Source organism: Oncorhynchus mykiss, chromosome 22, assembly GCF_057628025.1.
Source record: "Oncorhynchus mykiss isolate SJ-2025 chromosome 22, ASM5762802v1, whole genome shotgun sequence".
Classification (NCBI taxonomy): Eukaryota; Metazoa; Chordata; class Actinopteri; order Salmoniformes; family Salmonidae; genus Oncorhynchus; species Oncorhynchus mykiss.
Genome location: NC_143043.1, coordinates 39962094 through 39975463, shown reverse-complemented (window position 1 = coordinate 39975463; position 13370 = coordinate 39962094). Strand labels below are relative to the sequence as shown.

The 13370-nt window shown below is 42.3% G+C and overlaps 1 protein-coding gene across 6 annotated transcripts in view; it reads right to left on the bottom strand.

The window, feature by feature from the left end:
* The window catches only part of LOC110501792 (unconventional myosin-Ib), a 166007-nt gene that overhangs the window by 19048 nt on the left and 133589 nt on the right, over positions 1 to 13370 (bottom strand). For all 6 annotated transcript variants that reach the window (XM_021579619.3, XM_090216046.1, XM_090216047.1 and 3 more), the window contains exons 12-19: positions 11033 to 11119; positions 10820 to 10885; positions 9204 to 9308; positions 4471 to 4533; positions 3964 to 4164; positions 3055 to 3281; positions 2647 to 2847; positions 917 to 1010 (exon numbers count right to left, since the gene is read on the bottom strand). In XM_021579619.3, the coding sequence (XP_021435294.2) occupies positions 917 to 1010; positions 2647 to 2847; positions 3055 to 3281; positions 3964 to 4164; positions 4471 to 4533; positions 9204 to 9308; positions 10820 to 10885; positions 11033 to 11119 (1044 nt within the window). The remainder of the gene's footprint in view (positions 1 to 916; positions 1011 to 2646; positions 2848 to 3054; positions 3282 to 3963; positions 4165 to 4470; positions 4534 to 9203; positions 9309 to 10819; positions 10886 to 11032; positions 11120 to 13370) is intronic.

The following is a 13370-nucleotide window of genomic DNA, read 5'->3' as shown; positions in this document are numbered from 1 at the left end:
CATCAAGAGGATGATAGGAACATCAACATGTACTATGATACTAGGGACGCCAGCATAGTCTGTACAATTTAGGAATGAGCGGACATGTTCAATGAGACAGGATGCCATTTTTTAACAATATTGTGTGGTTTTGGAAGCGGCACAAGATCTTGAGAGTGATAAGGGGCTTCTATATGTGCCCAAACATTTCCTCCACCTCAAAGACAGATCTAGGAGATGGGAGTTCAGTGACCTAGACTAGACCCCACCATACCACCAGCCTGACTGAACCTTCACTGTACAGCTGAGAGATGGAGATACCTAGCTAATCTGCTAAGAAGGTACAGTAGATCAAAGATAAGGACAAACCCCTTTGAGATCAGGCTTTGTTTAGGCTGGCTCCTGGACTGACTAAAGAGTATGTTGTTCCACCCACCACTACAGTTTCTAAAAGCCCATGATGCTATGAAGACTAGGCCTAAATGTTCCTCTTTTTCCCACATGCTCCTATCTGAGCCACTGTATAATGGATAAGTGAAGCCATGTGTTCTCAGAATGTTCCATAATGTTGGTTAAGCGTCGTAATTAGTAGAGAGGGGCACGACTTCCTTCTTCTAGAAGCCTTTTAACGCAGGTCAAGCATGAGAGCATCAGCCAACTGGATTCTGGCATTAGTCTATCTGTACATTAATACATCAGTCTCCTCACATTTGTGATCTATGGCTACATCTTCTGTACTAATAAAACTGGACAAGTTACAGAGCATGCTGCTCTTTCCAAGGTTAAGGGTTACCGCCAAGGATGTGACTTATGTCATAATTATTATTTTTTAAATTGAAACAATCACGTAGTACCATTAATACTATCCAACACAGTAAGAGGGTCCAGATCAACTGGGTGTGCCTCTGCAATATCATGGTATATCATGTCATGCTACCGTTCTGGGGTTCCTGATGAAGATTTTGGAGCGTCCGTAGGCAAACTCCTCAGCTGGAACAGAACAGTCTGTCAGCAGCACCTCCACTCCATCCCTACAAGGAGACAGAGGTACAGCTCTTGACTATTCTGTTACGACCCTTCTCTTAACTAGTTAGACATGTGTCATGTACATGATTAAAGGTACAACATGGGGACAGTTATGATGAAGCGGAAAGGACAAAAGATAGGGGACTAAAGGGAGAGACAGACCGAGGGAGAGGGAGAGACGGACCGAGGGAGAGGAAGAGACAGAGGGTAGATGGATCGGATAAGGCAGAGAGAACACAGGCGGCAAGAATGCCATTCTACGACGATAACAGTCTATATCTGAAGTAACATGTGGGAGGAAAACATGTTGTAACCTCATGAACCACTTACACACCATATAAGGAGTATAGACACCAAATATGCTGTTGTGTATAATCCACATCAGATAGGAATCGATGTAATACATTTTAGGGATAGGTATTTGAAATTATTTCACTATTCAAATGATATGGGCTCCCAAGTGATTGGGGCTCAAGCGTGGCACAGTGGTCTAAGGCACTGCATCTCAGTGCAAGAGGCGTCACTATAGTACCTGGTTCGAATCTAGGCTGTATCACATCCGGCCGTGATTGGTAGTCCCATAGGGTGGTGCACAATTGGCCCAGCGTCGTCCGGAGTAGGCCGTCATTATAAATAAGAATGTTCTTAACTGACTAGTAAAACAATATGACATAAGATATCCGGATAGTAACAAAAAAAAATAGAAAATGTTTTGCTTTGACTCTCGACCAATCAGAATGATGCAAATGCATATGGCAGGGCCGGACATGCTACCTTTCCTCCAGTAGTTTGTCTAAAATCAAAAGCGAAAGAAAAGGCTGATTTACGCCATGATAGAACTGATTCTGAAAAGGGTTTCTGGTGAGTGTTTTGCATTGATCTGTGCCATGTATTGTGGAAATGCTATTTTAAGTAAATACCGTTGTCAGGGCTGTCTGCAGGGCTGAATGAGCAGCGGTAGCTCAATGCACCATTATAAAAACTATATTCAAAAGTTTGTTTTATTTAAATTAATAATTTCAAATGTCACGGTATATCCTTGTAGGTAAAAATGTCACAAGGATAATTTAGACAAAGCTTTTTCATTGTTAAAATAGGCCTCGATTTTTTTTTCCCCGCAAAAAAATGTTCGCTCAGGTAACCAAATACTAAAGTCTGTTTGATTAACCGTGCCCATCCCTAATACCTTTACAGTGAGTGCAACATGACTTAGAGTGATATTGGCACACAGCAGAGATATGGTGCAACTGCCTCAACATGCCCTGGACGAAGTAAAGGAAATTGCTGAGCTGTTAGATGGTCTGATAGTCACCCCAGTGCAACCAGATGTAGCCAACCCAAAACAGCTTGTTGACATCATTGTATCATGGTGGGATATGAATGGGCAATTCATCCATGGATGACTATACTGCTGTTGCTACATTGTTATCCAGTTAGAACACTGCTAAACATGGGAAAGGAAACTGTAAAAGCCCTTCGTGAAAACTGCTGATGTAAAAAGGCTTAATAAATACATTAGATTGATTTGATTGAGGAAGAGGTAGATATTTTTACTCGATGATCATCACATGGTAAATAAAATATTCCCAACAGGCTGATAATAACTACAGTATTTCTGTAAAGGCAGAGCTGAGGTCATACCTCGCGGGTCCTCTCCAGTGAGGCCAGGTCTGCTTGCAGAGCATCTTGTACCGCTCCAGACAGGGCTCGTAGGGCTGGCGGAATGCATAGCCTGCCCTCCTCACACGCACATTCTCCATCAGACCCAGGTAACGCACCTGGTGACACACCAGTGAGTCGGTGAAGATGTGGGCTGCCTTCTTATCGTTGGGCTTGATGCACCTGAGGAGAACAGACAGACAGTCAGACACTATTGCATGAACATGCAATGGTAGTCACTGGACCTGATCAGAGTTAACACAGATCTCAGAATACTGCCCCAAGGATCTTAGATTTCTTTCTGATCACAACACTGTTCCTTTTGAATACGTGATCCTCAGAGTGAACGGTAATTTACCTGATGTAGGTGGGGTTCTAGGTTTACTGTACCTGATGTAGTTGGGGTTCTTGGTCTGCAGGTTCCTCATTAGTCCCCCTACAGAGGCCTTGAACTGGAAGCCTGCGGTGGGGGGTCTCTTCAGGTTGACCTTTGCAGGGTTTCCCTCAGGAAACAGCTGTCTCATCAGACTGTGGGTGGCCTTGTACATGGCCTGAGACAGGTCTCTGTACAGCAGGTCATTGTTCTTGTCTACAAAGCCCTCCACACGGTACAGCACCTAGACCAGAAGACAATTATGATAACACTAAGACAGTGATGAAAATACTCAGACATAAAGCACAGGAAAATCTGTTATTGCCCCATAAAAAGAACGACAACCCAGAGAGAGGAGGAGTAGTAGTACTTTACTGTCAATCCTAAACTCATCCTGAGGAAATACTTGCCATGGATTGAATCCGATTAATACAAATGCAGCACTGTTTGTGGGGGATGTTGACCAAATGGGGATTATAAGTCTATTTATCCAGAGTGTCTTTAAAGCAGGATATATTCTGGGCTATTCTGGTCCATCATGTGTCAAGGAAAACCTCTGCATTACTGATATTTTTTTATTTTTACAATCACTGCATGTGATGCACTCCAGGTAATGCTCTTAACCCAATCTGCACACTCCTCTCCACTCTGCTCGTGTGACTATAATCAGTATTGATCCTATCTTTTCTCCTCGCCAGTGATTACCAGAGTGTCATATCTAGGTTATAAATGTCTATGATTCAGTTTAATTCGGGTCCCCCCAGTGATGGGGTTAATTTATCCATTTCAATTCAGTCAAATCAGGAAATAAACCTAAAATTGGACTTGGAAATTTCAGTTCACTTCCTGAATTGAAATGGAATTGACCCCAACCCTGGGTCCCACACAGTCTCCCAGTATATGTAAAGTGTGTTTCTCCTCCCTACTTTCCCAGCGTAGTGTTGGATGCGGAAGCAGCTGTGAGGCAAGCTGTGGTCTGTCAGGAACTTGGAGTTCTTGCTGAGGCGACTCTCAAAGTGCTGGTGCTCAGCACAGATGGTGTTGAGCTTGTCTAGGAAGGTGTCATCAGTCACTGTGCCTGGCCTGAGACATTCCTCATCCAACATGGCCAGGATACCATTCTGGTTCTGCAACAGAGAAGGAGAGGAGAGAGTGGGATTATTATAACACATTCCTCTTAACATATTATTCTGAGAATACCATTTTCAAAATAAACTCTAAATGTACGATACAGTATTATAATTGTTCTAAACAGAGTCAACTGTGATTACAGCCCAAAGTTAACCCATATTTGAGGTAATCATGTCTGGTCATTAGCGATAAACCATGTGTATATCATGGAAAATTGTTTCAAGGTAATTATTCATGATTATTGTGAAATTGCTTTGTTTTGCTTTACAAGAATCAGATGACATTGAGGGAGACCAACTTACATTCTCAATGAGGTCACAGATAATGGCGTTGTTGAAATACTCAATGTTGGTCCATTCAATGCCCTGTCACAAACAGAGACCAAGAGTTTACAAACAGGTTACTATATTCTCTTTTTCCCCACTAACTTTCACTTATGTCTTGAGCTTTCTAACAAAGCATTGTCCTGTAGTGTAATCCTGACCTCAACCTAGACTTACTTATACAGACCTGAGTGGCTTAAGAGATAAACCCACTGACCTTCAAGACTCTCAGACAGGCAGCTAACCAATGGGCCATAGAGTACCACAGTACGAGTCATAATACCCATATAACCTAGCGGTCACACACGGAGATGGTTCCAATTGTTTATCCACCATTCGTTTTTCCCATAAGGGATTTTAGAAAACCTTCAAATAAGGGCTGTTCTGTGTAGGCTTGTCCTGGCGTGATGTTCTGATAACTGTGTAAATCTCTCTAGGACAAGATTACTTTTATCAATATATTTGCTTGTATTTACCCCCCCCAAAAAAATCGAAATACTAATTAGCTGCTAATGCGGCTATCATAAAGAACTACAAATTCCATGATTCTGGACGAGACGAACGAATGAAGGCAAAGGCAAACTACAAGGCAAACTACATATTTTTAGATAAAAGTAGTAATTCATTAATTTGCTACATTTCTTTAAGTGGACAATTCTGTGAACTGTCTTGTGTAAGTTTTAAATTGACACAATACCTGTTAGCAAAGGTATCAGCTAGAGATGACATGCAGGAGCTTGCAGGGATGTGTAGTCTTGCATGTCTAATGTTAGAAAAAAATGAATGGAACCATTTCAATGTTTGACCGCTAGGTTTTAGGGGTATTATGACACCTCAACGGTGGGGCTCTATTTAGTCAACAACTTACAGAACAGAGAATCAAAATGCATCATACCGGCTGTATTTCTATCACGTGAAAGTTATATATAAACTACCGTAAAAAAACAAAACAACACTTTTATTTCAAAAACAAGGACATTTCTAAGTGACCCTAAACTTTTGTACATTAAAATAACAAATTGATCAGAAATATAGTGCAGACATTGTTAATGTTGTGAATGACTACTGTAGCTGGAATACCTACATAGGCATACAGAGGCCCATTATCTGCAACCAAATAGTACCCGCAAAAGACCAGTCTCAACGTTAACAGTGAAGAGGCAACTCCGCGATGCTGGCCTTCTAGGCAGGGTTGCAAAGAAAAGCCATATCTCTGTCCAGTGTCTGTGTTCTTTTGTCCATCTTCATCTTTTATTTTTATTGGCTAGTCAGAGATATGACTTTTTCTTCGCAACTCTGCCTAGAAGGCCAGCATCCCGGAGTTGCCTCTTCACTGTTGATGTTGAGAATGGTGTTTTGCGGGTACCATTTAATGAAGCTGCCAGTTGAGGACTTGTGAGGCATCTGTTTCTCAAACTAGACACTCTAATGTACTTGTCCTCTTGCTCAGTTGTGCACCGGGGCCTCCCACTCCTTTACCTATTCTGATTGGCGCTGTTCTGTGAAGGGAGTAGTACAAAGCGTTGTAGGAGATCTTTTCTCGTACATGGAATAGTCTTCATTTCTCAGAACAAGAATAGACTGACGAGTTTCAGAAGAAATGTCTTTGTTTCTGGCCAATTTGAGCCTGTAATCGAACCCCCAAATGCTGATGCTCCAGATACTCAACAAGTCTAAAGATGTTTTATTGCTTCTTTAATCAGAACAGCAGTTTTCAGCTGGGTTATTAACATAATTGCAAAAGGGTTTTCTAATGATCAATTAGCCTTTTAAAATGATAAACTTGGATTAGTTAACCTCTTAGAGCTCTAGGGGCGCTATTTCATTTTTGGATAAAAAACGTTCCCGTTTTAAGCGCGATATTTTGTCACGAAAAGATGCTCGACTATGCATATTCTTGACAGGTTTGGAAAGAACACACTCTGAAGTTTCAGAATCTGCAAAGATTTTGTCTGTAAGTGCCCCAGAACTCATTCTACAGGCGAAACCAAGATGATGCATCACCCAGGAATTAGCAGAATTTCTGAAGCTCTGTTTTCCATTCTCTCCTTATATGGCTGTGATTGCGCAAGGAATGAGCCTACACTTTCTGTCGTTCGCCCAAGGTCTTAGCAGCATTGTGACGTATTTGTAGGCATATCATTGGAAGATTGGCCATAAGAGACTACATTTTCCAGAGGTCCGCCCGGTGTCCTTTGTCTAAATTTGTGCGTAATCTTCAGGTGCGGGCATTTTCTCCTGGGATTCAGGAGAGAAAGCATGTGTCCAAGAACGATGTATCAATGAAGAGATATGTGAAAAACACCTTGAGGATTGATTCTAAACAACGTTTGCCATGTTTTCAGTCGATATTATGGAGTTAATTTGGAAAAAAGTTTGCGTTTTGAGGACTGAATTTATGGATTTTTTTTGGTAGCCAAATGTGATGTATAAAACGGAGCTATTTCTAATACACAAGGAATCTTTTTGGAAAAACTGAGCATCTGCTATCTAACTGAGAGTATCCTCATTGAAAACATCAGAAGTTCTTCAAAGGTAAATGATTTTATTTGAAGGCTTTTATGTTTTTGTTAATGTTGCGTGCTGGATGCTAACGCTAATGCTAACGCTAAATGCTAACGCGAAATGCTAACTCTAGCTAGCTACTTTTACACAAATGATTGTTTTCCTATGGTTGAGAAGCATATTTTGAAAATCTGAGATGACAGTGTTGTTTACAAAAGGCTAAGCTTGAGAGATGGCATATTTATTTCATTTCATTTGCGATTTTCATAAATAGTTAACGTTGTGTTATGCTAATGAGCTTGCTGATAGATTTACACAATCCTGGATACAGGGGTTTTTTCATAGCTAAACGTGACGCAGAAAACGGAGCGATTTGTCCTAAACAAATAATCTTTCAGGAAAAACTGAACATTTGCTATCTGAGAGTCTCCTCATTGAAAACATCTGAAGTTCTTCAAAGGTAAATGATTTTTTTGAATGCTTTTCTGTTTTTTTGTGTAAATGTTGCCAGCTGAATGCTAATGCTAAATGCTACGTTAGCCATCAATACTGTTACACAAATGCTTGTTTTGCAATGGTTGAGAAGCATATTTTGAAAATCTGAGATGACAGTGTTGTTAACAAAATGCTAAGCTTGAGAGCAAGCATATTTATTTCATTTCATTTGCGATTTTCATGAATAGTTAACGTTGCGTTATGGTAATGAGCTTGAGTCTGTATTCACGAACCCGGATCCGGGATGGGGAGATCAGAAAGGTTAACACAACATGGCGTTGGAACACAGAAGTGATGATTGCTGATAATGGGGCTCTGTACGCCTATGTAGATATTCCAGGAATATCAGGAAAACCAGGACATTTCTAAGTGACCCCAAACTTTTGAACGGTAGTGTGTATATATAGAAAACTTGATTGCTGACACGCAAAACATTTTGGGACTATATCAACAATGGATTACTGAAACAAATACTAAAAGATAGTTTTGGGTGGAATTTTCATTTAAGCAGTTCACCATATCTGATAGTATCTAAAACATTTGTCTGGCCTGACTGACCAAAGCCATTCAGTCAGATCTGCTGTTGTTGGTTTAACACAGCTGTAGCTTGGGGTTTAAACAGTAAGAGTCCTTAAAATATATTTTCTATTCAATGTATACACATTTATATACACTTCAATAATAGCACAAGACTCAAGAGCACAGCATGTTTCTGAAAGAGCGTGCCTGTTTGGACAACATTAAAAATGGTGCCGAACCACAGGGCTTGTCAGGGCTGGTAACTGGTGGTTCTGGCCGACTTGGTCTGTGTGACAGACAGGGAGACCAGGTTTGGGGGCGGGGCTGGGTTAGCCATGTGGGGATGCGGATTCTGCATCCGGATTCTGCATCCCTCCCGTCTCCCACAGTGTAGCATTTTCCCATGCACTGATGTGGAGCGAGGCCAGGCAATGGAATATCATGGAGGGGAGGTCAAGGGAGCAGCACTCACATACTTAGAGCTCTGAAAGCAAACAGAGGCCTGAGCCCCAGGGAAAGAAGTCTGTTTACCCCTGCTGGAGTGAAGGATCACTTCAGTCCCCAAACCCACAGAGGAGAGGAGAGGAGAGGAGAGGAGAGGAGAGGAGAGGAGAGGAGAGGAGAGGAGAGGAGAGGAGAGGAGAGGATGGAAAGAGTGGTGAAGAAAGCAGGAGAGAAGGTTGAGGGAGAGAGAGGACTAGAGCGATAAATGAGGTGGACAATAGAACATGGAGGAAGTGCAATGGGCTACAGAGGCAGAGAGGAAAGAAAAGAGTGAAAGAGCAAGAGATACATGAAGTGAACGGGAGCGACTGGACAAAACAGCGTGATATAGGCATGGTCAACATCACAGCCCAGACGTACTAGAACACTGGTTGACAGGCCTGGCTCAAACTACAAATGGACCTGTTAGCGTGTAGAGGTGTCAGGGGGGCAGAGGGTGCTATGGTTGTGGGTGAACGGTGCAAGGTGGATGGCTTTATGGGGCAACTCCCTCCTCTGTGGATGCCAGTAGATTGGGTCATGTTCATTAGACACCAAACTTAAGAAACTAGACTGAAAAAGGGAGGGACCACCTGTACTGTGTGGTGCAATAAGTAACACTCATTTTTATTCTGTTTCTACACGTTTTGATACAGTGTGCTCTACAGCCCTGTTGTCCCCAGTGAGGGAAACGGGGAACCGTTCCTTACCTCTCTCACGTACTCCTCCTGCTCTTCACGTAGCGTCAGTTCGATGAAGATCTGCTGAAGCTTCTCGTTGCAGTAGTTGATGATGAACTGTTCAAAGCTGTTGTCCTGTAGAGGAGAACACCCATAGATACCATTTAGACTCATGTTCGGTCATTAGGCCACATTTAGGCTGTCCAGATGCAAACAGCAGGGTACCATATGGCACCACATGCAGTACTCTCTCATCTGCCTGCCACTGTGAAATGCACCATCTGTTTCTGTGTTGTCATGCAGCCGTTCAATAAGCTTCCGGGTCACTTCCGGGGGCCTTCTTCCCCTTTGTCCCACTTGTTGGATCACACTAAGGTAATGCCAAACAGACCCGGGCTGGCTCCATAATTGCTCGAGCTCCATTCCTTCACTGCAATGTCACGCCAACAAATAAAATGTCTCTTTCCAAACAAACCGAGATAATCTATTTTCTCTCTGAACTACTGTGGTAACTGATCTACTATAAAACTGAGGCAATGCTAGCTACCAATCTAGGCAACCAACCAAGCAGAATGGGTCTATAACTTTCTATTCCTTGGTGACATTCCTCATTGCTTTACAACCACTCTTGAACAAACAAAGGACAGTGTCTTTGGACAATAAGACAAATAGCTGCCTGATCATAAAATCCTACCTGTGTTTCTTATCATGAATACATGTAAACTAATCTCGGTAAAGCTTCAGTGTTAATCATAAACTTGTTTCAAAGGTGTTGAACAGCGAGTATGAAAGACAGTTTGTTAACCATTTCAAAACCCAAATTATGAAAATTATCCCCTTTTCCTATTAATTAAGATGACCAGTTAGTTTTTCATTGCAATCAACCCTACTTGGCAAACAGCATCAGCGTTGGTTGGGTTAGGAAACAATATCACTCCATTTGCTTAGGTTACAGTGGGTTAGAACAGCATCAATATGGGGCGAAGGGTGTGCTGGACACCTTTGGTCAGGAAAAGCAGGCCACACATGGCAACAGAAGGAGAGTGTTCATACATAACCTGGTCTCAGATCTGTTTGTGCAGCCTTGCCAAACACTTGGCATGACGAGGACCATAGGAGTTGACAAGACAGCACAAACAGATCTGGGACCAGGCTACTTCATACACTCTTCAGAAAGAGTGTAGCTCTGAATGTCTATTGAATGTCCTCTCCTTCACTTAAGATGCACCAGTACTCCTTCATATCCCACCACAAAAAAACACAATGGAAGTCCTGTTATAGATGAGGATCTGAATTAAGACTTGAAGATAGATCGCAGCATGCACACTGCACACTCTCGGCAGGTGTACTTACTCCATCCTGTCGGCCCAGACACAACAACATTCAGTAGAGAGGAATGGAACGACTTCACAATGAGTGGGGAACAGTCAGGCACATTAGGTACATGAACTTGAGATCAACTTAAAAACACACACATGGAAGTTTAGTTGCTAGTTGTTTATGTCAAATGTATAATCTCATGAAACCACACAAGTTCTTTGTTTTAGGCAAACAATATGCTTCTGCTCATGGGTGAGGGGTCGTGTGAGGTATTTCCGTCCATTTAGGCCAGGGACCCATTTGCCAAACTGAGCCATTACTCTTACCTCAAATATTTCAAAACCATAGATGTCCAGGACTCCCATCACCTTGTGGCGTGTTTTGGCCTGAGCCTGAGAGGAGAAATAGAAAGTAGAAGATACATAAAAAATGATAGTCCTGTCTTAGTGACACTCATTAAATCTGCTTATATCTTTACAGTCAATGGCTTATAGAATAATAGTTGACAAATCTGGCTCATTTAATGAGACCAGACCTACCTTGATGCTTTCATTGATCCTGGTGACCAGCCAGCTGAACAGACGGCTGTAGAGGTTTTTGGCCAGGGCATCACGGGCATAGTAGGCCTAGCAAATCACAAATGAGGGCTTAGTATACAGCGCCTTTATACAGCGATTTTTTCCACATTTTGTTACGTTAGCCTCATTATAAAATGGTTAAATAAATAAAATAATCCTCTATCTACAAACAGTACTCCATAATGACAAAGCAAAAACAGGTTTAGAAATTCTTGCAGACTTGTAAAAATAAAAAACTGAAATACCTTACGTAAATAAGTATTCAGGCCCTTTGCTATGAGACTTGAAATTGAGCTCAGGTGCATCCGGTTTCCATTGATCATCCTTGAGATGTTTCTACAACTTTATTGGAGTCCACCTGTGGTAAATTCAATTGATTTACCTTGATTTGGAAAGGCACACACCTGTCGGTCTATGTAAGGTCCTACAGTTGACAGTGCATGTCAGAGCAAAAACCAAGCCACGAGGCAGAAGGAATTGTCCGTAGAGCTCCGAGACAAGATTGTGTTGAGGCACAGGGTACCAAACAATGTCTGCAGCATTGAAGGTCCCCAAGAACACAGTGGCCTCCATTGTTAAATATAAGAAATTTGGAACCCCCAAGACTCTTCCTAGAGCTGGCCGCCTGGCCAAACTGAGCAATCGGTGGGGCAGGGCCTTTGTCAGGAAGGAGTCCAAGAACTCAATTGTCACTGACAGCACTCCAGAGTTCTTCTGGGGAGATGGGAGAACCTTCCAGAAGGACAACCATCTCTGTAAGACTCCAGCAATAAGGCCTTTATTGTAGAGTGGCCAGACGGAAGACACTCCTCAGTAAAAGGCACATGACAGCTCGCTTGGAGTTTGCCAAAAGGCACCTAAAGACTCAGACCATGAGAAACAAGATTCTCTGGTCTAATGAAAACAAGATTGAACTATTTGGCCTGAATGCCAAGCATCACGTCTGGAAGAAACCTGGCACCATCCCTACGGTGAAGCATGGCGGCGGCAGCATCATACTGTCGGATTGTTTTTCCGTGGCAGGGACTGGGAGACAAGTCAAGATCGAGGGAAATATGAACAGAGCAAAGTATAGAGAGATCCTTTATGAAAGCCCCAGTCTGAGTTCCTGAGCAGGTTAAGGTTCACCTTCCAACAGGACAACAACCATAAGCACACATCCAAGACAATGCAGGAGGGGCTTCGGGACAAGTCTCTGAATGTCCTTGAGTGGTCCAGCCAGAGCCCAGACTTGAAACCAATCGAACATCTCTGGAGAGACCTGAAAATAGCTGTGCAGCAACGCTCCCCATCCAACCTGACAGAGCTTGGGAGGATCTGTGGTGAAGAATGGGAGAGAAACAACAAATGCAGGTGTGCCAAGCTTTTAGCGTCCTACCCAAGAAGACTCGAGGCTGTAATCGCTGCCAAAAGTGCTTCAACAAAGGGTCTGAATACTTAAGTAAATGTGATATTTCCATTTGCTATTTTAACTTTTTATGGCTGCAGGGGCAGTATTGAGTAGCTTGGATGAAAAGGTGCCCATTGTAAACGGCCAGCTCCTCAGTCTCAGTTGCTAATATATGCATATTATTATTATTATTATTGTATTGAAAACACTCTGAAGTTTCTAAAACTGTTTGAATTATGCCTGTGAGTATAACAGAACTCATATTGCAGACAAAAACCTGAGAAATTCCACTTCCTGTTTGTATTTTATCGGGGGTGGCAGATTTTCAACCAAGCTCTCATTGAAATTACAGCGAGATATGGATGAGTTTTGACTTCCTACGCCTTCCACTAGATGTCAACAGTCAATAGAACTTTGTCTGATGACTAATGAGAAGGGGGGTCGAATGAGACAGGAAATAGTCACCACTGCCACAAGTTGACCATGCTTTCACCATGCGCGTTCACAGGGGAAGGACCTGCGTTCCACCGGTCATCTGAAGTCATTCTAATGTAAACAACATTCTAAAGATTGATTCAGTACATTGTTTGACATGTTTCTACTGACTGTTACGGAACTTTTGGACATTTCATCACGTTATAGTGGATGTGCTTTGTGACTTTGGAATTGTTTACCAAACGCGCTAACCAAAGTAGCTAATTGGACATAAATAATGGACATTTTCGAACAAATCAAGCATTTATTGTGGACCTGGGATTCCTAGGACTGCATTCTGATGAAGTTCATCAAAGGTAAGGAAACATTTGTCATGTATTTTCTGGTTTCTGTTGACTCCAACATGGCGGCTAATTTGGCTTCTGTTCTGAGCTCCGTCTCAGATTATTGCATGGGTTGATTTTTCCGTAATTT